Source organism: Sus scrofa, chromosome 14 (assembly GCF_054392235.1).
Source record: "Sus scrofa isolate SSC_HxYL_T2T_F1_AM1 chromosome 14, Sscrofa_HxYL_maternal_Yorkshire_Landrace_v2.0, whole genome shotgun sequence".
Lineage (NCBI taxonomy): Eukaryota > Metazoa > Chordata > Mammalia > Artiodactyla > Suidae > Sus > Sus scrofa.
Window position 1 is genome coordinate 137320710 of NC_139396.1, and position 23848 is coordinate 137344557.

The 23848-nt window shown below is 49.6% G+C and overlaps 1 protein-coding gene across 10 annotated transcripts in view; it reads right to left on the bottom strand.

The window, feature by feature from the left end:
* The window catches only part of SH3PXD2A (SH3 and PX domains 2A), a 261628-nt gene that overhangs the window by 124071 nt on the left and 113709 nt on the right, over positions 1-23848 (bottom strand). For all 10 annotated transcript variants that reach the window (XM_084995268.1, XM_021072763.2, XM_021072764.2 and 7 more), the window contains one exon: positions 894-970. In XM_084995268.1, the coding sequence (XP_084851394.1) occupies positions 894-970 (77 nt within the window). The remainder of the gene's footprint in view (positions 1-893; positions 971-23848) is intronic.

Here is a 23848-nt window from a genome sequence, read left to right on the forward strand (position 1 = left end):
TTGATGCCTTGTAATAATAATGACAAAAAGCTAGTGTCCACTGAATGCTGCCAGACACTATGTGCTGCTGCCTTTCGCCTGTCAGTTCTTTGCATCCTCAAGACCACCCTCTGTGGAGGTACTGTTCTCCTAGCCCTTGTAAGATGTGGAAGCTGAGGCTCCATCAAGTTCAGTAACTGGCCCAAGTTCATGAAGCCAGTCAGGGGTTCAAACCCAGGTCATCTGGAGGCCACGTGCCAAGGCCACTGAAGTGGGAGCCTCTTGTCCTCACCGCAGAGGTCCCAGGTTCTAGACAGAGCAGAGAGACAAACAGGCTTTGCTTCACGACCTTGATGTCACTGTGGTCTGCTCTTTGGCATCGGCTGTTCTATGCACGTATGTGTGTATGTGTGTCTGTGTGGGGGGGCATTTGCATCTATAAAGATGTGTACATGAACATTTGTATCTATTAAGACCTCTGTGAATCAACAAATATGCATTTTGGATACTACTGAACTCGGGACTGACTCCAAAAATGTCCCAAAGGGAATTCAAAGAAAGAGTTCTGTATCCATCAAAACGCCACACACAGAATCCGTTCAGCAGAGGCCCCTTCACCGAGCTCCCCAAAGCCGGTGGAAGTGATTTAAGAGTGTTTTGTAAACATAGACACGTCTTAAAAGGAATAGAGGCTTCAGCTGTGAGCCCACAGCCCTCGTGTCCCAGAGGCGGCCTATCACGAGGTGACCCCTCCCCGAGAGACACCCGAACCCACCCCTCTGGCCAGGAAACATCAGGCCTCAGGATGCATACACTACACCACAGCAGAGGACTTTGTACAGACAACCTTCCTTCCCAGACGGACAGACTCTCTGGCAGATGGGCCCCCCTCCCCTACCCAGATACACTCTTACCCGGCAGTACTCATCGATGGGCTTCAGCCTCTTCACAGCTACATCCCGGATGTGGCTTCTCCGGAAGAGGATTTTGCCTGGAAGAGAGATGTTTGTGAGCTGAGTGATTCTGGGTAAAGCTGCCATAGGGACCTGGCACCCTGGCCTCTCATTCCCCTCTCCCTCAGCTTCTTGGTATCTTAGCTGGTCACCAAGTACCTCCACCTCTGCCCATTGCGAAGGAAACAAGAGAGGAGTGGTCACCTCTCCCAGGGGGCAGGAGGCGCCCAAGGCTGAGGGCCCAGGACCTCTCGGGCAGAAGAGGATTTCTGGAGGCTGCCATCTTGGCCGAATCACCTCGTCTGGGTGTAATGGCAGGATCCATGCCCGGCGTGGGTGCGGCTCTCAAGTGACCTCACAAATAAATACAAAGGATGGCCCAACCCACACGCTGTGTTTTGTTTTCAGGCCCATCCCTCTTTGAGAAATCGGCTGGCAGGAATTCCCATTCTTAGTTTAGGCGGGTGGCTATTTCCAGGGTAGGCACAGGCCAATACCAAGGAGCATGGCTGCCCCAGCCTGACCATTCTCCAGCCTCTCTGCACACATAGTCTCCAGCCATACAGGCCTTTGCAGCTGGGCTGGCCTTACCCCTCGACAGGTATGGCTCATGGGAAATGCCAGTCCCCACACCTTCCCAGAAGGCTCTTCTGAACTCACCAAATCCAATAACAAGTAGATCAAAGATAGTCCTTTTAGAGTCAGTTACATTTAGAATCTGAACTCCTAGGTCTGATGGTCAAGGCCTAACACAGCTGATGTTTCTGCACCCAGTGTCCATCATTGTCTAGACTTTTTAGAAGGGCCTCCTTGACTGCTGAGCTGGGAGTAGTCGCCTTCTTTTCAAAACACCTGCACAGTTTGACCATTCCTAAGACCCTCACCACATTCTGCTGTGTGTTAGAGATATTTTTGAGCCTCCTTCTGCCAGGGGCCTGACTCATCGCAGGGCCCACGGAGCCCATCATGTGGTGAAGTGAGCATTCACCTTATAGCCGTAACAGGCATTTATTGTTCAAGTCCCCTCTGGAGAGCCTCCCTCCTCCATTCTCATCTGTGAGATTCAAATGGGGCTGACCACACCCCCCGGCAACAATGGTAGGCATGTGACGCAGTCCAGCCACCCAGAGTCACAATGATTGGCTCAGAGATGGGCAGGGGACCTGATCTGGGCCAATGAGACTTCTGCTGATGCCCTCTTCCTCCCCACAGTTTTCTCCCACAGTTGCTGAGCTGGCAGGATGAAAGCCTGGAGCTTCTATTGGCCATCTTTATTACTGCCTGAGAAGGAAACTGACCAAGAGAGGGGATCTGAGCCTGGTACAGGGTAGGTGCTCAATAAATGTTTTCTGGATGATTGAAAAGCAGAACAATGAAACGGTGAAGGACAGATTCCTTTGACCTCATTTGAGCAGCTGGATACAGCCATTCCTGAACCCAAGATCTACCTGGTACTTTTCACTTGTATAAAATAATATAATTAAAAAAAATTAAATCCATTGGAGATGGATTTTTATCACTTGCATTAATGGAGTCCTAAATGAGATGATTCCCATTGCAAGTGAACAAATGTGCCTACTACACATTAATCCATGGCAGCTTCTTCTCTCAAGGTCCAAGTGAAGTTCTAAGCGTTGCCTGGGTTTAGGCTGTTCCCCCAGAAGCAGAGCCAGCGATAAAGAAGTGAGTGCAAGTTGTTTATTTGGGAAGTGATCCTGAGAATTATCAATAGGGGAGTGGGGAAGGAGGGCAGGACAAGGAAGGAAGTATTACCCAGCCAGGGAATCACTGTGGGTGGTGGCAGCTCAGTTCTGTTGGGGAGCTCAGGGGATCATGTAGAACACAGTGTAGAGGTACCCAACTGAGGGCAAGGAGGCTGGGTATTTACCACCAACTCTCTGCTTGTTGGTGAGTGAGTCTGATGTGCTTTCCTGGTGCTTCTGGCCGAACCTGCTCCTAAAGCTAGAACAAAGCCCCCAGTTACGGTGAACAGTCTCTGACAGAGAGAAGGGCAGGGAGAAGGAACTTGTGGGACCCTGGAAGCAGCTACTCTAACCATCCTTGACTTGCTTGTCAACAACCCTGCTCCAGCCAGATTGTGAAGTATCTAACTCATCAAGTCGCATGTGATGTGTTGCCCACCCTCATCCCGCCACATTCAGCAGGAACCAGGGAGCCTTTCTGCAGCTGCTCCCTCCCCTTGGCACCACAGGCTGCACCCATCACAAGGCTTTGTAAACAGCAGGTACCCAACAGGCACTTGCAGGTCCATGTCCCTCCCTCTCCCAGATGCTCCCTCAAGCTCTCCTTCCTCCCCTTCCCGCAGAAGCCCAGCAAAGGGGCCAAGTGCCCAGCAGAGGGATGACGCTGTACAGCCTGGACAGTGTCATCAAGACAAACGGGCTCCTCCACGTGTTCCTTTTGAAAGGAGATAAAGCGTGATTTATCAAGACACGGGAGACGGCCGCCTTTCCTTGGGGGAAGATGTCACAGATTTGGTATTCCTGGCCTCTTCGTATCCTACCCTTTTTTGGTTGCCTGTCGCTCTATTGCCTGTGGGCTCCAGGAGCACGTGTGTGCAGCCAAGGAAATGGTGTGTGAAATAAATGCATGGCAGGAGGAGACCCGCACACTGCACTGACACAATGACAGGAGGTGCGGGCTGGGCTGCTGGGCCTTCTTCCTCAGCCAGTCAGCTGTCAGGAGCTGGAGGCCACCCAGGCCCAGTGACACCAGTAGCCAAGCTGTATCTTGCAGGAATGTGGAGGCCCGGCTAAGAGGTAGAGGCCATAGAAGGTATGGGGGAGGGGCAGGTGGCCAAGACCTGGCTCTGCCCTGTGCTTCTTTCAGAGGAAGACGTGACTTACCCATTCTCCAAAAATAGCGCTCCTGCCCTTTCTCATCCTGTCAGATGAGACAGATGAGTCAATGAGGACAAAGAAGAAAGGAGAGAGATAGGAGACAAACAGGTCCCCCTCCCAGGTCCCCATTTCAAGGCTGAACAAACCTCTGTGTTCAGTATCCTCTGAGCTATACAGATACGGACACAGATAGAAGGTATGGATATATAGATCAGACAGGACCTGATCCAGTTGCAGAGACAGATCTAGCAAAAAATAGTTAAGGAACTATTAAGGCCTCCAGAAGTGGAGAAGGTTCTGAGAAGAGAGGGCTGGGGTGGGGGAGATGGAGAGAGGTTTGAGGGTTCCTCCAGCTCCGCACACCATGCCCCTCCAGCCCACCCTCTGCAAGGGAGGCCGCCACATCTCTGGGCTGGACACCTTCCATCCCCTCCACAGGGCTCATGGGTCTCTTGCTCAGGTACAAATTTATAGGAGAATTTCCTTCTTTCTTTCTTTTTTTTTTTTTTTTTTTTTTTTTTTTATCCTTTTAGGGCTGCACCCATGGCACAGGGAAGTTCCCAGGCTAGGGATCGAATCGGAGCTACAGCTGCTGGCCTATGCCACAGCCACAGCCACAGCCACATGGGATCCGAGCTGCGTCTGCGACCTACACCATAGCTGACAGCAATGCCAGATCCTTAATTCACTGAGCAAGGCCGGGGATCGAACCCGCATCTTCATGGATAATAGTTGGGATCGTTACCGCTGAGCCCCAACAGGAACTCCAGAGGAGAATTTCTGTACAAGCCATTTCCCAGTTGATTTTTTGGAATCTCAACAGGGCTTCTCTCCTTCCTGCTGAAATCCTGCTGGGAGCAACGTTTCCTTTCCCCTGGCAGCAGGAGTAGGGGAGCGGGGAGAAGAGGGAGGAGGGAAGGTCTGGAAGGGCTCCTACGGTCTGGACTTCTCTGTTAGGAATCCAAACCACACTGTGAAAGCCAAACCGGTGACCATGTTAAAAAGGGGAGAGAGAGAAAAAGGAGAAGGAGGAACATCCCCATTAAGGAAACCGGGACCACAGGGCATTAAAGGCCTCTCGTAAATGTAATTCAGCCCGTTTACAGCGAGGCCAGGCGAGGCTCCTGCCAGAGCCTTCAAAGCCATGCACATGCTGCCCCAGAAACATGATAAGCATCACAAGGAAGATTACACAGGGGACACGAGACAGACCTCAGAATTTAACTCATTCCTGAAAGCGAAGAAGAGGGCTGTTGAGTTCGACAGGGTCCGAGCATGTCAGCCTGAGCGCTCTGGGCTGGGCTGAGACGGTGGGACCACGAGGAGCAGAGGCCTCAGCTGGAGTCCCAGGTTCAAGTCCTGCCAGGGCCACTGGCTAACTGTATGACCTTCCGCAGGGCCTCTGCATTCTTCTCTGGAGACTGAAGGGCTGGACCTCTGTGCTGCTTCCTCTAGAATCCTAAGATGGATTTGGGGGGTGGTGGTAGAGTTATTGAGGGGGCAGAGGAAGAGTGGGACAGTGTTAAGTGCCTATTCCATGCCGGGCTAAGAGATTTCCCTTGGGTTCATTTACTTAATCCTCAACACAACCTTAAAGCAAATTCTCTCTTTTTATTTTTTTGTCTTTTTAGGGCCGCACCCACGGCACATGGAGGTTCCCAGGCTAGGGATCAAATCGGACCTGTAGCCGCTGACCTATACCACAGCCACAGCAACACCAGATCCGAGCTGCGCCTGCAACCTACACCACAGCTCATGGCAATGCTGGATCCTTAATCCACTGAGTGAGGCTAGGGATCAAACCTGAGTCCTCATGGATACTAATCAGATTTGTTTCCACTGAGCCACAACAAGAACTCCAGCAAATTCTTTTATTATCCTTGCTTTGCCCAGGAGGAGCTGGTGGCTTAGAGAGGTTGAAGGACTTATCCAAAGTCACACAGCTATTAAATGACTGAGTTGGGATTTCAACCAGACAACGAGGGGCACAGAGAAAGCAACACATCTCCAGAGAAGTCTGGGCTCGGATCATGGAAAGCCTTGAGAGCCAGGGTGAGGATTTGCTTCTCTGAGTGATGGGAGCGTGATGAAGGTCTCCCCCACATGACGGAGGTCTGGGAGCAGCTGCCTTGGGGGCTGACAGAGAGTGCAGCAGGCAATCGGGAGATGGGACATGCCACAGTGGGGGAGATACAAGCAGCCCCACCAAGGTCTCCGCTGATCAGGTCAAAGTGAATGAGTGAGTGAATGGATGAGAGAGAAAGGATGAATGGACCAACAAAGCAGGGAAGGAGACCTGACCCATGTCTAGTGGACCTGGGGGGAAAGAGCTCCCGAAACAGCAACGCCCTGCCCTTCAAAGGGGCTTTCCTGCCTCATCCACCCCCACCCTGGCTGAGAGGGGCACCCTCATCCTCACACGCAGGTGGGCCTCACCGGGGGAGGCTGATCTCTGCCCCACCCCCTCAATCTGGACTGACCTTCTCACCACGAGGGTCCAAGCTGGGCTAGGACACACAGGTGGGGAAGGACGTGGAAAGGTCCCCACGCTTGGGTGGCAGAGGTGTTTCTCCCTCCCACGCAGGATACAAAGCACTTATTGAAGCACCTTAGTGGCACCTGATGGTCTTAGTACTTGGCATTTGCTTCCAGAGAACGAATTATTTCAAGAAGGTGAGAGATGAGGACATGGCTCCTCACTGGTAGGGAGAAGTAGTTAAAGAATCGACGGAAATTTCTGAGAGCAGTTAACCCCCTAGGCTGGCCATGGCCCCCAGGTTCCGCCTTGTGAAATGTGGTGTCCACAGGGATTCCTTAAGCGGGGGGTGGGGACAGGGGCCCAGGAAGAGCAGAAATACCAAACACAGCACCCTAGGTCAACTCTGTCATCCATCCCTGTTTTTTTTTTTTTTTGTTTTGTTTTTTTTGTTTTTTTTTTTTTGCTTTTAAGGCCTGCACCCTTGGCATATGGAGGTTCCCAGGCTAAAGGTCAAATCGGAGCTACAGCTTCCAGCCTACACCTCAGCCACAGCAACTGAGGATCTGAGCTGCATCTGCAACTTACACCACAGCTCACGGCAACACCGGATCCTTAACCCACTGAGCAAGGCCAGGGATCGAACCCGCGTCCTCATGGATACTAGTCAGATTCATTTCTGCTGCGCCATGACGGGAACTCCATCCATCCCTGTCTTGATGGAGGGCCTGTTCCAGGTGCTGAGAACACCACAGTGAACAAGCCAGATGGGGGACCCTGCTCTCAAGGTGCTTACTTTCTAACTGGGGAGGAGCTGTGCATAGAAGGGCAACAGTATACAATGTGGTATCTAGTAAGGAGTTTCATTACACACACATGTCTCCCCCCACCTTTATACAGAGAATAAAACAGGGTAATGGGAAGTGGTGTGCCTGGGGGATGGGGGAATTCAGCTAGTGGTTGGGGAAGTCTCTGATTTCAGTGGAGACTCTGGGGAGAAGAGCCAGCCACGCAAAGATCTGGGGCAAGAGGGCTCAAACAGAGGCAACCACAGAGCAACGCTGGAAGACGGAAAAGAGGCCATGGAGGAGTCTTAAAGGCTACAGAAAGGAGTCTGGTTTCTGTCAATGCTCCCTTGGGCCTGCCTCCCCCAATCCTCCTCATCCTAAGGCCTTCTCCACGAAGTCTTCCTTGATGCCCACAGTGCCCTCCTTTGCCAGCCTCCTGATCCACTGGCAGCCACCCCACTCTCGCCCTCCCTCCCCTGCTGTTGTGGAGAATATGTCAGGGAGCTGCCACCCTCCGGGGCTTCTCACTTCCCAAAGGGGCCCCCGATGCTCAGGTAGGATCCCCCTCAGCCACCCCAGCCTCCAAGGACACAGATGCTCCCAACCCCCTCCCTTTGGTGCAGCCCAGAGCCTAAAGCATCGCAGAGGCTCGCCCAAGAAACCAGAGACAAAGGATGGCCCGAGGCCCACAGAGCACACGGCACAGAGGCCTTGTTCTGGTTCTTCATGAATGACAGTCCTGCCCGTCTAACTGGATGTGAGGACCAAAAGGAAAGGGGGTGAATGGGGCTCCCAGGGCTGCCACAGCCAAGTATCATGGCCATGGTGGCTCAAAACAGTTCATTCTCTCCCAGTTCTGAGGCCGGAAGTCTGAAATCAAGTGTCATCGGGGCCTGGCTCCCTCTGAAGGCTCCAGGGAACAATTCTTCCTTGACTCTTCCAGCTTCAGGTGGCTTTAGGCACCCCTTGGCTTGTGGCAGCATCGCTGCAATCTGCCTCCGTCTTCTTGTGGCCTTCCCTCCCTATCTGTGCTGCAAATCTCCCTCTGCCTTTCTCTTGTAGGGACCCCTGGCTTTGGGTTTAGTGCCCCCCTAAATTCAGGAGGACCTCATGTCACGATCCTGACTTAGTGACAATGGCAAAGACCCTTTTTCCAAATAAGGTCATATCCACAGGTTCTGGGGCTTAGGGTATGGACATATCTTTTGGGGGCCAGTCTTCACCCACTACAGGGGCTATGGGAGAGCCCAAAGGGCTGACCAAACACCTAGAGGGTCTTGGATTCCTAACTGGATCGCTGTCACCCTGAGGGCCGGACGATTTTCTACACCCCCTCCATCCCCAGCAGTACCTGCCGCAGGGCTGGCCCAGCGTAAGGGAGGGCGGGGGAGTGTCTGGAGAGAGCGGGTCAAGGGTCTCTGTAGCCCGAGGCAGGAGAGACAGGCTGTGAGGACTGGAGAGGTGAGTGAAGGGGGAGAGGGGTTCTCTCTGGCTTTGCAGCTGAGGGGACACCCAGGGGAGAAGAGACACAGTTCCTGAACCATTTAGAGAAAAGGAGATGCGAGGGTTACTAGGTTGCCCCTCCTGCACATCCACTGAAAATGACCTGCGTGTTCATGGAGTGTGCTGTGGTCTGAATGGTTGGCCCCTCAAAATTCACACGTGGAGGGAGTTCCCGTCATGGCTCAGTGGTTAAAGAATCTGACCAGTATCCACGAGGACGCAGGTTCCTTGCTCAGTGGGTTAGGATGTAGGTCAAAGATGCGGCTCGGATCCCATGTGGCTGTGGCTGTGGCTGTGGTGTAGGCTGGCAGATGCAGATCTGATTCGACCCCTAGCCTGGGAACCTCCATATGCCGGGGGTGCAGCCCTAAAAAGACAAAAAAAAAAAAAAATTCATGTGTTGAAATCCCAATGCCCAGTGTGATAGTGAGTAGGAGGTGGGGCCTTGGGGCGGGGATTAGGTCATGAGGGTAGAGCTCTCACGAATGGGATCAGTGCCCCACTGAGCTCCCTAGCCCCTCTGAGACATCTGCCACCTGGAGGTGGGCCCTCCCCTGACAGTGCTGGCACCCTGATCTCCGACGGCCAGCCTCCAGAACTGCGAGACGTACATTTCTGTTGTTCATAAGCCACCCAGGCTGCAGTATGTTGTGACAGCAGCCTGGACAGACTAAGACAGGGTGACAGGACACAGGCAATGCCCTCAGGGAGGAAAAAGGAGTAATGACTCCTCTACTCCCCCAGCTCTGCAGGCTCACGACCTGGAGTGGGTCCTCCTGGGATATGGGGCCAAGGCAGCACACAAACCCTGTGTCCAGCTGCCCAGATCGGGTGCCCAGAACTGTTGTGTTGCTGACAGATTGATGAAGACAGATGCTCTTAAATAAAGAGCCTTGGGCACAGGAGGACCCAGAAAACTTAATGCATGAACCTGCGCACGGCTCTTCCCTCACCATGAGAAACCAAAACAGCCCTCCTGCATTTTCATCCCCCAGCTCCAGGAGGAGCTCCGGTGGGCAGGGACTCAAGCTGCTCCAGTGAGAATCAGCCCAGGACTTTTGTTGGTTTAGAGCAAGGAGCTACCTGGAGGGAACCCTCAGGACCCTCAGAAGACCCTCTCAAAAAAGCAACCATCTGCCAAAAACAAAAAACAAAAAAAACAAAAAAACCCACACAACAACAAATCAACCTCACAGCCTGTTACTTTGATGCCTCAGCATTACAGAATCAGAACTTAGCTTCTTTAAGATTTTGGTTAAGATGCAGAAACCTCTCCCTGGACATGGGCAGTGAGCCTTGTTAATGGCTCATCCTGATTATGAACAAGCATCAGCTTTTCCTCGGACAACAGGGGCTGCGGAGGGGAGACAGCAGAGGCCTCAGGGAGGGAACACGATGGGTGGAGGTGAGAATGGAGAAACAGCTGAAGTCAGCTTTTGCTGGCTTCCCAGCTTCTGCAAGCTGGTCCTGCCCTCCATGCTCAGCTGTTTCCTGACTCTGGCCTCCCAGCCTTCACCCGGTTAGCTCTGCCCCTGCCAGCACCTGAACAGCTGGAGGGCAGGGCCCTGCTTATCTCCCCAGAACTGCCCCTGATGCCACTCTGCCACCTCGGACCTGCTGCAGCTGTGTGGGGACAGCAGGCCACCAGCTTACTGGCTCTCAGCCTCTGATGTGGCTGATAGCGTGCCCCCCACCGTCTGTGGCCCTGAGCCTGGCTCAGATGGCACTCGACACTCAATCCTGCTTCTCACCTGCTACACTTGGCCTTGCCTGCCCTTGACCTGGATCAATAGAGACAAGGGGCCATTTGGGCTGGGGGGAGGGTGGGGGGAAGCCCAGATGCTGAGGGTGGAAGCAATAGGCATGTTCAAGTTCTGGAAGGGCATGGTTCTGATGGGGAAGGTCCACAGGCCAGGGGCATCCTGACTCCATGTCCTGAGTCCTGGCTCCCACAAATCTCTCTCTTCCACGTTCATGCCAAAGCTCTGCCTTCGCTTAGAGTCTAACATGGTAAACGTGCGTGGGTTTTGCCCGTCAGCATCAGTATTTCAGTGCCCAAATTTTCTTTTGAGGAACAATCCCTCCTTCATTCTCGGTCTGTGTGATGTGAGGAGGACTTGTCTTACGCCGGATTCCTGGAGTTACCATTCAGCGTAGCCCAGCCATGGGCATGTGACCCACGTTGATCCAGTGAAGATCAGTCTGGCACTTTTGGTGGAACCACCAGAAAGAGAAGTGCTCTTTCTGTGAGGGCAGCTAACTCATAAACTGTAAGCTCCAAACTGCTAGGCATCGTGTTTACACACCCCCATCACCATTTGGGGAAAGGCTATCTGAGGATGAAGTCACCAGAGGAGGAAGCAGAGCTGAGAGCTAGAGAGAGGCATGATTTGGTCACCTGGATCCAGCCATGCCTGAAATCACTACCCCTGAAGTTTTCTGTCATGTGAGCCAATACGTTTCCTCTTTTTTCTTCAACTAAATCCTGATGGGTCTAGTCCTTGTCACCAAGAGGCTGCTGACTAACATCTGGCTCTGCCATTTACTAGTGGGGCACATGAGACAAGTCACAACCTAGCTGAATCTCAGTGTCCTCAAACTACAAAATGGGCATAGTAATGTCTAACTCAGGATTATCATGAAGAATCAATAAGCAAGCACATAAAAGCATTTAAGACAGAGCCCAGCTCATAATAATTGTTGAACAAATGGGATTTCTTATGAACTGACAACTCCAGGTCAAGTGGGGGATGGGGGTGGGGATGGGGGCACCCCCTGGCCCACCTACCTCCTCACTGGGCACATGGGTCCAGCACTGTAGTGTTCCCTGTGTGCCCCTCCACCTGGCTTCCCCACTCAAAGCCAAATACTAACTCCCTTCAGCCTGCAGCATCCTTCCCTGATCCAAACTCTGTCCCTAAACACACCACATCTCCCTCCCAGCTCCCATTTCTCCTCTTCCTCTTCTTCCACCCGCCCAATTCAGAGAGCAGAGAGGTGACACAGGAGACAGGATTACTCACTCCATCCGCCCACCTCAGGGCACTCCAGAATGAGTCACACAGGTGACTCTCCCCCTCGGCACTCTCTGCCCCCGCGTCCCACACACTCATGGAAACAGATTTACAAAAATCCACTGTGGTTCCGCCAGCCATCAAAACCTTGCGTCTCTAGCAGCACAGCATGCTTACCGTCAGAACTGGCCCACCCAGCAGGGGAAAACGATATCCTATATTCTAGTCTGGAGGTCCCCATATCCAGTGCAGAGCCAGGCTTAAGGAAATAAACCTTTCATTCCTCCATCCTCAGTGGGGCCGGGGGGCTTTATGGATGTTTTTGGCTTTTTAGGGCTGTAACTGCGGCATATGGAGGTTCCCAGGCTAGGCGTCAAATTGGAGCTGTAGCCACTGGCCTACACCACAGCCACAGTAACGTCAGATCTGAGCCAAGACTATGACCTACACCACAGCTCACGGCAACACCAGATCCTTAACCCACAGAGCAAGGCCAGGGATTGAACTCATGTCCTCATGGTTACTAGTCAGATTTGGTTCCACAGAGCCACGATGGGAACTCCTATCAGAGGTTTTTAACACATCTTTCTGAACCAAATGGAATCAGAGGCTATTTGAATGGCTTTATTAGAGCGATGGGACCAGAACAATTTTTTTCCATTATTTCCAAAAAACCACTTTTGGGGGGGAAATACTCCATACATAAGGAAAAGTATACCTGCATGCATAAAACTCAATGAATTTCACAAATTGAACCCATCTACGTAACTAGTATCCAGGCCAAGAAAGGAGTATTGCCGACACCCCAGAAGACCTTCACTGTGCTGGAGGAGATATTTTAGGTGGGGTTTGCTGGCCCATCTGTGTTGGTATGAATATTAGACCTTTAGATTGACTGGGCGATAGACAGGACATTAATGCATTTATTGACTTTAGTGTTATTTACTTTTATTTTTTATTTTTTCGGTTGTGCTTTGGCATGCAGAAGTTCCCGGGCCAGGGATCAAACTTGCACCACAGCAGTGACAATGTTGGGTCCTTAACCACCAGACCACCAGGGAAATTCTAGTGATATTTACTTTTATTTTTAATTAAAAACACATGCTTTATAGAGTTCCAGTCGTGGCTCAACGGAAACGAACCCAACTAGTATCCACGAGGATCCGGGTTGGATCCCAGGCCTTGCTCAGTGGGTTAAGAATCTGGTGTTGCTGTGAGCTGTGGTGTAGGTTGCAGACATGGCTTGGATCTGGCATTGCTGTGGCTACAGCTCCAGTTTGACCCTTAGCCTGGGAACCTGCATATGCTATGGGTGGGGCCCTTAAAAGACAAAAAAACAAACAACAACAACAAAAAACAAACCAAAAAAACCATGCTTTAGGAGTTCCCACCATGGCACGGTGGATTAAGAATCCAGCTACAGTGGCTTGGATCACTGTGGAGGTATGGGTTTGACCCCTGGCCTGGAACAGTGGGTTAAAGGATCCAGCGTTGCCACAGCTGTGGTGTAGGTTAGCAGCTGCAGCTCAGATTCAACCCCTGGCCCAGGAACTTCCATGTGCTGTGGGTGCGGCCATAAAAATTTTTCTAAAAAGTACATGCTTTAACATTTGATTCAAGTTGCAGCAAATTTAAACACAGAGTGAGTGTAGTTCCCTGGAATAAGGTCTATTTTCTGTGTGTGAGATGTGCACATGTTTGACTTGTTAATTGTTATTAATTAGCCAAGGGATACGTGCTTACCTACAAGGTTAGCTGCGAGAAAAACAGTGTAAAACAGAAATGACTACCTTGAATTTGCTGACTTGTTCTCCCTTGTGTTGGAGGATGCCCAGGGTAGGTCTTAAGCCCTAACACAGACAGGAGATATTTCAGTAGCTCTAAGACCTTATTTTAGAGCCGTCTAGGTATAATGAATGTATTGCCTATAAGGTAGCCCAGCCGGTATCTAGCGATTCCCAAGAGACATCAAATCGGAGGAAGATGTTGGTCACGACGGGCTGGTAGGGAATGTGGGCTGCCCCAGCCTGACTCCTGGAGGCAGAATGAACATGGTAGGTGACCTCCACGGTGGCCCTTCACCCCAGGGAAGGGAGAGGCTTTGCGATTAAATGTAACAGTACTTAAAGTGGCCACACTGAGGACAGATGTCACTTGGGTACCACTGGGGTTCCTTAGGACATAGGCTGAGGTTTCATTCAGAACCAGGCTTGGACAGGGCTGAACAACCCTGGAAGGTCCTTGGTAAATCCGTGTAATACCTACACTAATGGTGGGACAGGTGGCCAAGGCCAAGGGTACTGGCCTTCCCAGCCACGGTCACACTAGTCCGGTTTCACCTTTCAGTTGTTTTTCTACTTTTGGTCCAGTAGGAAGATTTTTTTTTTTTTTTTTGGTCTTTTTGTCTTTTCTAGGGCTGCACTCGCAGCATATGGAGGTTCCCAGGCTAGGGGTCTAATTGGAGCTATAGCTGCCGGCCAGCGCGAGAGCCACAGCAACGCAGGATCCGAGCCGCGTCTTGTGACCTACACCACAGCTCACAGCAACGCCAGATCCTTAACCCACTGAGCAAGGCCAGAGATCGAACCCGCCACCTCATGGTTCCCAGTTGGATTCGTTAACCACTGAGCCATGACAGGAACTCCAGTCTAGTGGGACGATTGAAAAAAAAAAAAAAAGTCAAAATCTAGGACTGTTCTGCTTGCAGCAACAGGATCAAAGTATGCGTTGTAGTGTCTTTAAAACCTCCATGTCCTGGGTACCTGAGGCTGCCTGAACAGCAGGCTTCTCACACGCCAAGTGGGAGTATAAGGCTATGGATTAGGAACAGCACCTGGAACAAACACAGCACAGTGCTGGGCACACAGGAAGGGCGTGACACCAGACGCCTGTTGGTACAGAGATGGGCGAGGCCAAATTCACTTGATGTTTGGCCAACTGCCCATAAAAACTGTACGGTGGGAGTTTCCATTATGGCGCAACTGAAACAAATCCAACCAGGAACCATGAGGTTGCGGGTTTGATTCCTGGCCTCGCCCAGTGGGCTAAGGATCCCAGGTTGCCGTGAGCTGTGGTATAGGTCAGATCTGGCATTGCTGTGGCTGTGGCTGTTGCTGGCAGCTATAGCTCCAATTCTACCTCTAGCCTGGGAACCTCCATATGCTGCAGGTGAGGCCCTAAAAAGCAAAAAAAAATAAGTAAATAAATATATAAAGCTGTATGGTGACCTTAAATCTGTCTGATTTCTAACCCTTCCCCCACTCCCACTCCTAATCCATTTTCCACCCAGCAGCCCACATATTTTTAAAACAAAACCTTTGCTTAAACCTTTCAGTGACTTGCAGGACACTGAGAATAAAACCTAAACTCCTTTCCATGAGCTGGCAGGGTCTGACTCATGCCTCCCTCTCCGATCTCATTTCATCAGGCCAGTTCCAGTCATGCTGGGCTTCAATTAGCACCGCAAACGCAGCCAGCATCTTCCCACCTTGGGCCTGCCTGCACGCCTTCTCTCCCGGCCACAGTTCCCACTGCCCTTTGCACAGCTAATGCCTAATGCCTTCCATCCCTCGGATCACCTCCTTGGCAGTCACTGTGCCTTCCTCTCCCAGGCCCTGATTGTTCCCTCCTAGATTTCACTGCCATCTGTAGTCATCTTGCCTCTTTACGTGTAATTTCCTTCACTACTTTATCCTTAGGGTGCAGCACAAGGACTGGCACGCAGGGCCCTGGTTGACATTTGCTGAATGGGTACATGTGAGTGTGTGTCGACACACCCTCGCTCCAGACTGTCTCTCTGACACACACACACACACCCCTGAGGGGGCTCACAAAGGAAGCTCCCCACACACATACTGGAGCCTGCTGAACCAGACTAGACTCCTTCTCCAGGACCCAGACAGAGCGGGGCCAGAGAGTGTGGTTAACTCAGAGCCCAGCATCAGGGCCAGTCCCCACTCCGAGGGTGTGGGTGTGGCGGGTGTGGTGGGCAGCGGCTCAGCACCCTCCCTGTGGGAGCCGGGGCATAAAGGGCCCTATTCAGCCCATGCAGCCTCAGCTCCTCCCTGCCAGGGGAGGCTGCCCTCAGGAAAGGGGACCATGGGATGCTGGGCAGTGCTTCCCGGCAGCCTCTCCCTGTAGCGTGGACCACAGCAGGGATGGGAGAATTTGGGGGGGAGGGGGCAGCTAGGAGTACAGGGCCTCCAGACACAACAGAAAGGCCCAAACAGATGGGGAGGTTGTGGGGCGGCCAGGGGCTGTCCTCATTCTGAGGGGTGATGCTGAAAGGCACAGTTCACTGCCAATGCTCCAGAGCAGAGGAAAATCCCCAGGACGCAGAGGTCCATAACCACAGGCGTGGCAGCGCCAGCCAGAGGGGAGCTTGCCTAGCTCTCTTGGGATGGACACTGTCCCCCAAAGTCTGCTTTCCTTGAGCGTTGGCACTGTTGGTAGAACTGGGCCCAGACAATCAGCTCTCTTCAGCAACCTCCTACCAGTATTTTCCATGGTTCCACCCCATCCTGCAAGGGAGGTGAGGATGGTATAACTAATAGATCACATTCATTGAGCACGTGGTGTATACTAAGGACAGTGCGATGTGCTTCACATTTATTCTGTTATTTGATCTTCATAACAACCTATAATCTAGGTACCCAGGTACTGTTAACTCCCATTTTACAGATTATTAAACCAAAGGTCAAAAAAGGTGAGTGGCCTGCCCAAGGTCACACAGCTAATAAGTCACAGATCTGGGTTGGATGCGCCGTGATCTCTGTCTTTGGCAATCTGAAAGTGCATAGGCTCTTCATTCTTCCGCTACGTCCCTTCTTTTCTCTGTACCCTTCCCCAGGCAGTACATCTAACCCCACCCCTACCCCATAAGCATGTCCGCATGCATCATTCACTCACTTGCTAATCATTCAGCTCTCCACAGTGCCTGTGCTGAACTGGGGACGGAGATGTGTTGGTGAACAATACAGACACAGCCCCTGCCCTCACAAAGGACACAGCCTGGGTGGGCACTGCGTTGTGGTGTGATCGCTTACGATGGGGACACACAGGAGGGAGATAGGCCTGTAAAGTGGTAGGAATAAGCCAGGCTAAGGGAAAGGAAGAGTGTTCCAAGAGGAAGGAAGAGCCTGAGCAAAGGTCCAGAGATAAAAGACATCAGCTAGAGTTAAGTCCAGTGTGATGGAGAGATGTGTGTGTGTGCGTGTGCGCGTGTACGCGGTGTGTTAGGATGTTATAAAAATGTGCTACCCCAACAGACAATGGGTTACAGGGGTTCACTCACATGACACATAGCAGAGCAGAGCTGTCAACATTATACATTTCAGAAATATATGTTTCTGAACCTTCCAGGCCAAAGACCACAGTTTTTATGTGAAGAAACATAGGCACCTTCGGACCCTTCCGAAGCCCTTCTCCGCCATGTTTAAACCCCAAGGGAGGCACACTTGGGCCTGGTCATGGTCAGACAGGCACAGCACAGGCTCAAACCTGTGTTCTCACCTACCATAATCCAAATGCATCCCCGGGAGGTAAAACCAGGAGACGCTGGAGGTCACTGTGTCCAGCCCCCTCACTTTCTGAGGTCGAGGCTGAGCTCAGAGAGAATGATCTCTTGCCCAACATTGCAAAAGACTCAGTGGAACTTGAGCTGGCACCTTGGTTCTAGGATGGCCTTTGCAGCTTCCACATCATCATCATCATCATCATTATTATTATTATCTTTTGTCTTTTCAGGGCCACACCCACAGCATATGGAAGTTCCCAGGCTAGGGGTTGAATTGGAGCTGCAGCTGCCAGCCTACACTACTACAGCAATAGCAGTGCTGGATCTGAGTTGCGTCTGTGGCCTATACCACAGCTCGTGGCAACACAGGATCCTTAACCCACTGAGTGAGGCCAGGGATTGAACCTGAGTCCTCATGAATGCTAGTTGGGTTCATTACCACGGATCCACAACAGAACTCCAGCTTTTGCACTTATAAGTTATATTCCCCAGGGTCCCTAACTCAGTTGTCTTTCTTACTTCCAATTTCTACCCCAATCCTCACCCAACAACAAGAGCTGCCATTACTGATACCACGTCACAGAACTGAGGACTCACTGCGGTGGTCCGCCTCCAAGGTGGTCCCTGGTAGCTCTGGCCATCTGGCCCATACACCTTACACAGTCCCTTCCCATACTGGACAGGGCTGACTTGTGGCACCAGTAGGATATTTGGAAATGGTGGTTTCCAAGACTAGGTTGTAAAAGATATCATGGTTTCCTTCTTGATCTTGCTCTGGGAAAGCCAGCTGCTGTGTTGTGAGGACACTCAAGCAGCCTAGGGAGAAGCCCACGTGGGAAGGAACTGAAGCCTCTGCAAGCCACGTAAGTAAGCCATCTTGCCAAAAGATCCTCCAGCCCCAGTCAAGCCTTCAGATGACACTTTGCCTACAATATCGCAAGAGATCCTGAGTCAAAACCATGCACCTAAGGTTTTCCTGAATTCCCGGCCCACAGAAACTTTGTGAGATAATACACACTTATTGTTTTAAGCGGCTAAAGTTGGGGGAGGGATGTGTTACATTGCAACAGATGACTGATACAGGACCCATCACTGCTCTTGATAGAATGAAGGTCTGTGGGTTACCTGAATCAGAGATATTTGGCATATTGATTACAAATGCAGATTCCTGGGATTCATCCAGACCCCTTGAATTAGATAGAAAGGTGAGAGCCTGAACTTTCAATAAAGCCCCACCCTGCGGTCGCCAAGTGAATCTCATGTGCCTTTTAGGTTTAGAATTCCTGGGCTAATCTAATTCACTTTACACATCTAAAGAGGCTCGGAGAGCTGATGGCTTGATCCTTCTTGCACATCTAGGCTGAGGCAGGCTGAGGCCAAGAATTAGTACGGATTTCCAGTTCAGTGCTCTTTCTACTTACTTCCTCCTTTGTCTAAGTCAGTTTGCTTCTTTGAGAAGTGTAGGCATTATTTTTCTTTTCCTTCTATTTCTATTAAAAATACACACATAGCAAAATGCTATACAGTCAGTTGTTTGTCTGCTTAAGAGCTTGCTTTGCCTGGGAAGAACTTTTCATCAGGACTGAAAATGTGGGCCATGCAGAAGGGCTGGTGCTGCCACAGAACAGTGCATCAGAAAAGACATCTTTTCTACCCACCTAAATGCCCCAGCTCCAGGAAAGCAAAATACAGCATGTACAAGACAGAGGACAAGGACAAGGTGGAGTCTACCTTAACCCCTGCAAACTCTCACCCTAGTGGGTACGATAATAATCCTGCTTTCATTTGCACAGCATCTGGGGGCTTGGAAAGAACTCAGGTACAATCTTAGTGAATCACTTTTGTGAACAGCAAGATGGGCAGCTCTGTGACCCATTCGGTCATTCGGTTGGCACATTTGTTGCACAACTACTATGTGCCAGCAGGCACAAGGGGCATGTTCTAGGAATATATGGATCTTTCTTTCTTTCTTTCTTTCTTTCTTTCTTTCTTTCTTTCTTTCTTTCTTTCTTTCTTTCTTTCTTTCTTCCTTTCTTTCTTTCTTTCTTTCTTTCTCTTTCTCTTTCTCTCTTTCTCTTTCTTTCTTTCTTTGCCTTTTAGGGCCACACCCACGGCATATGAAGGTTCCCAGGCTAGGGGTCCAATCAGGGCTATAGCTGCCGGCCTACACCACAGTCACAACAACGCAGGATCCGAGCCGAGTCTGCCACCCACACTACAGCTCATGGCAATGCCAGATCTTTAACCTACTAAGCAAGGCCAGGGATCGAACCCAAGTCCTCATGGATACTAGTTGTGTTCGTTTCTGATACGACACCACAGGAACTCCTGGATTTCTTTATTTAATAAACATTCATACATATTTACTATGTGCTAGGTGCTGGTTTAAGCACTTCACAGATCTTTTTTTCTTTTTAGGACTGTACCTGTGGCATATGGAAATTCCCAGGCTAGGTGTTGAATTGGAGCTGCAGCTGCCAGCCTATGTCATACCCACAGCAATGCCAGATTCAAGCCACATCTGTGACCTACACAGCAGCTTGTGGCAACGCTGGATCCTAAATCCACTGAGCGAGGCCAGGGATCAAACCTGCATCCTCATGGAGACTATGTTGGGTTCTCAACTTGCTGAGCCCCAGAGGGAACTCCCACACTTTACAAATCTTAATTTACTTAATCCTCACAACAGCGCAGCAAAGCAGATACCATTTCTCTTCCCATTTAACAAAGACGTTGAAATACAGAGAGGTTAAGTAACTTTCTCAAGAACGAATAGCTAGTAAGAGGCAATAGAGGGATTGGTACTGAGGCAGCCTGGCCCTAGACACAACTCTCTTAACCAAGATAAAATAAGACACGGTTCTTGCTCTTCAAAAACTCCAGTTTTCAGTGGGAAGGGCTGGGAATTTGGGGTTAGTAGATGAAAACTATTATATTTAGAATGGATGAACAATAGGCTCCTACTGAATAGCACAGGGAACGACATCCAATCCCCTGGGATAGACCATGATGGAAAATAATATAAGAAAAAAGAGTGTGTGTGTGTGTGTGTGTGTGTGTGTGTGTGTGTGTGTGTGACTGAGTCACTTTGCTGCACAGTGGAAATTGGCACAACATAGCAAATCAACTTCAACTATACTTTAAATAAAAAAAAGAAAACTCTAGTTTTCAAAATCCTCATGACCACAGAGAAAGAAACTGAAGCTCAGAGGTATCCTCTGACTTTCCCTAAGTCCCGCACTGCTGGGATGAAAGCCAGGTCCAATTACAGGCAGTGATGCTTTGCTCTATCGCATGAGTCTCTTTACTAAAAAGGTTTAGCAGAAAATGGGTGCCAGAGCAGCAAACAACAGGGGCATTTCTGGAGCCCCGAAAGAGAGAGGAGGCCCCAGCAGCAAGTCTGAAGTATCCTAAGAGACCCTAAAGATGAACAAAGCTCACTCACTGTCTGGGCCATTGTGATTTGTGCCCGTCTACTGCTGCGCAATATTCATGCCTCCTGATATTCGGGGGCAGTATTATTTATAGACCATGTTTCTATTTATATTCTCATTGAATTCCTGCTCAACCTAGCGAGATCCCCACCCCACCCCCAACCTAGAGAGGGGATGATAAGAACTCTTTTTTACCAAGTGCGTCAGGGCAAAGGTGAAGGTCAAAGCCTTGGCTCTGTGTGCAGCCTTTCAGCGGGAGCCCTTCGTGGGGAAGTATTCAAGACAAGGGGGCTTTCTACGCTTTCCAAAGGAAATGGGGGCTGGGGGGAAGACACAAAGCTGGCCTTATCCAGAGGCAGCAGCATTCTGCCAACACGGTGGGATTTGAGGTGGGATTAGAAGACCTCTGCTCCCCTAAAATGTTTTCCCTTTTGCATGACATTTCATCATTAGGCATTTATTCCTTTGGTCTTAATAGCTATTAGATGACAAAATGTTAGGACTATGTGTGAGAAAACCTAGACAGTATCAAATCCAATCCTTGTATTTCACAGATGGGAAACTCAGGCGCAGGGAGGGGCTAGGACCTGTCCTCATGGGGGCGTCTGAATGAATAAGATATAGTTCCTACTCTTCAAAAACTCCAGTTTTCCAAATTCCCATGGCCAGGGAGGAAGAAACTGAAACTCAGAGGTATTTTCTGACTTTTCCCAAGTCCCACAGTGCTGGGACTAAAGCCAGGTCTGATTCCTTTCTGAATAAATGGAAATCTATTACCATACATAGGAGACCTCCCAACGCTGGAAGAGAGCTATCGGGCACAGCATAAAAAACTGGGAACAGAGAGTTCCCGTCGTGGCTCAGCAGAAACAAATCTGACTAGTATCCATGAAGATGCAGGCTCGATCCATGGCCTCAGTGGGTTAAGGATTTGGCGTTGCCATGAGCTGTGGTGTAGGTCACAGATGTGGCTCAGATCTGATGTTGCTGTGGCTATGGCCTAGCCTGGCGGCTATAGCTCCGATTTGACCCCTAGCCTGGGAACTTCCACATACCACGTGGACGGCCCTAAAAAGACAACAAACAAACAAACAAACAAAAAACTGGGGACGGTTAAAACAGGCTCAGACTTCCTCTCACCCAGTTTTAGGAACAAACAAGTAAAACCATGTGACATTTCCTAAGGTTCTATTTGGTGCCCCAAATTAAAACTTCCTAGTTTTAGGGTCACATAGAAAAATAAAGGCAATTCGGGACTTCTTTCTCCCTTTATTTAGTCTCTTGTTGAACTGTAGTTTAGGAAACAGTATCTATAATGATTTTTACTACATGATTCGTTTATAACTGTGTTTACAAAGCCAGCTACCAGAAAGTCATTCCTTCTAGGTATTATACCTGCAATTCCAGCATCTAATACTAGGTGGATGATTGAAGTTGGGTAGGTTAAGAAAATAACGTCATCTAGATAAGACCTTTATTGTCAGGACATGACTCTTTAGTAAGAGGACAACATTGATCAACCTCTAATTGACATAGGAAAAAAAGTTATAAGAAATGCAAACACTGGTGCAGGTGGCATACCCACCATTTTATCCTAAACCTGTTAATCTCCAAGTAGTATATTTCTGGTCCATCCCACTCTGCAGCAAGCAGTACCAGGACATAGAAAAGAGAGATCAAGAGCTTGAGTTTAAAAGTGTTAAACTGTAGACTTCCAATGCCATAGAAATAAAAGCAAAAATAAACAAATGGGACCTGGTCAAACTTACAAGCGTTTGCACAGGAAGGAAAACCATTAAAACAACAACAACAAAAAAAAAGACAGGGAGTTCCCACGGTGATACAGCAGGTTAAGTATCCAGCTTTGTCCCTGGCAATGCGGGTTCAATTCCCAGCCCAGTATGGTGGGGTAAGGATTTGGCATTGACACAGCCGTGGCATAGATTTTAACTGCAGCTCAGACTGGATTCTTGGCCTGGGAATGTACATATTCTGTGGGTGTGGCCCAAAAAACTAACCAACCAAACAACCAACCAGCAAACAAAGCAAAAAGACAACCTATGGACTGAAGAAAACATTTGCATATGATGCAACTGACAAGAGCTTTACTTCCAAAACACACAAATAGCTTATACAACTCAGAGTTCCTGTTGTGGCTCAGTGGTAAGGAACTCAACTAGTATCCATGAGGATGCACGTTCGATCCCTTGCCCTGCTCAGTGCGTTAAGGATCCAGCATTGCCGTGAGCTGTGATGTATGTAGGTCGCAGACTCGGCTCGGATCCAGCGTTGTTGTGGTTGTGGCATAGGCCGGCAGCTGCAGCTCCAATTCAACCCCTAACCTGGGAACTTCCATACGCCACAGTGCGGCCCTAAAAAACAAATCAAAACAAAATAAAAAAAAAAAAAAACCTAAAAATAGAGTTGCCGTATGATCTAGCAATCCCACGCCTGATAAAACTATAATTCAAAAAGATACATGCACCCCTATGTGCATAGCAGCACTATTTACAACAGCCAAGACATGGAAACGAGCTATCCAGGTGCCTGGATAAAGATGTGGTATATATACACCGTGAACACTACTCAGCCATGAAAAGAATGAAATATTGCCATTTTCAGCAACACGGACAGACCTAGAGATTATCAGACTAAGGGAAGTAAGTCAGAAAGACAAAGACAAATACCATATGATATCACTTACATGTGGAATCTAAAATAGGACACAAATGAACAACTTATTTATGAAACAGAAGCAGACTCACAGACATAGAAAACAAACTTGGGGATCCCAAAGGAGAAAGAGGGTGGGGAGGGATAAATAAGGCAATTGGGATTAGCAGATAAAAACTACACTGTATAGAATTGATAAACAAGGTCCTACTGTATAGCTATACTCAATATCCTATAATAAACCATAATGGAAAAGAGTATGAAAAAGAATACGTATAACCGAATCACTTTGCCGTACACAGAAAGCAACACAACATTGTAAACTGACTATACTTCAATTAAAAAAAAAGAGTGTCAGGACCTGGACTTGAATCTCATTCTGGCTCTTTCTAGCCGAGTAGCCTTGGGCAAGTCACACAGCTTTTCTAGCTTGTAAGTCTTCATCTGTAAAGTGTGGTTGTCATTAAAAGAGATTAATATAAACACATGAAATCCTTTGCACAGTATCTGGCCAAAGTATGTACTTAATAAATAATAGCTATAACTGGAATTACCGTCGTGGTGCAGAGGAAATGAATCCGACTAGGAACCATGAGGTTTCGGGTTCGATCCCTGGCCTCGTTCAGTGGGTTAAGGATCTGGCGTTGCCGTG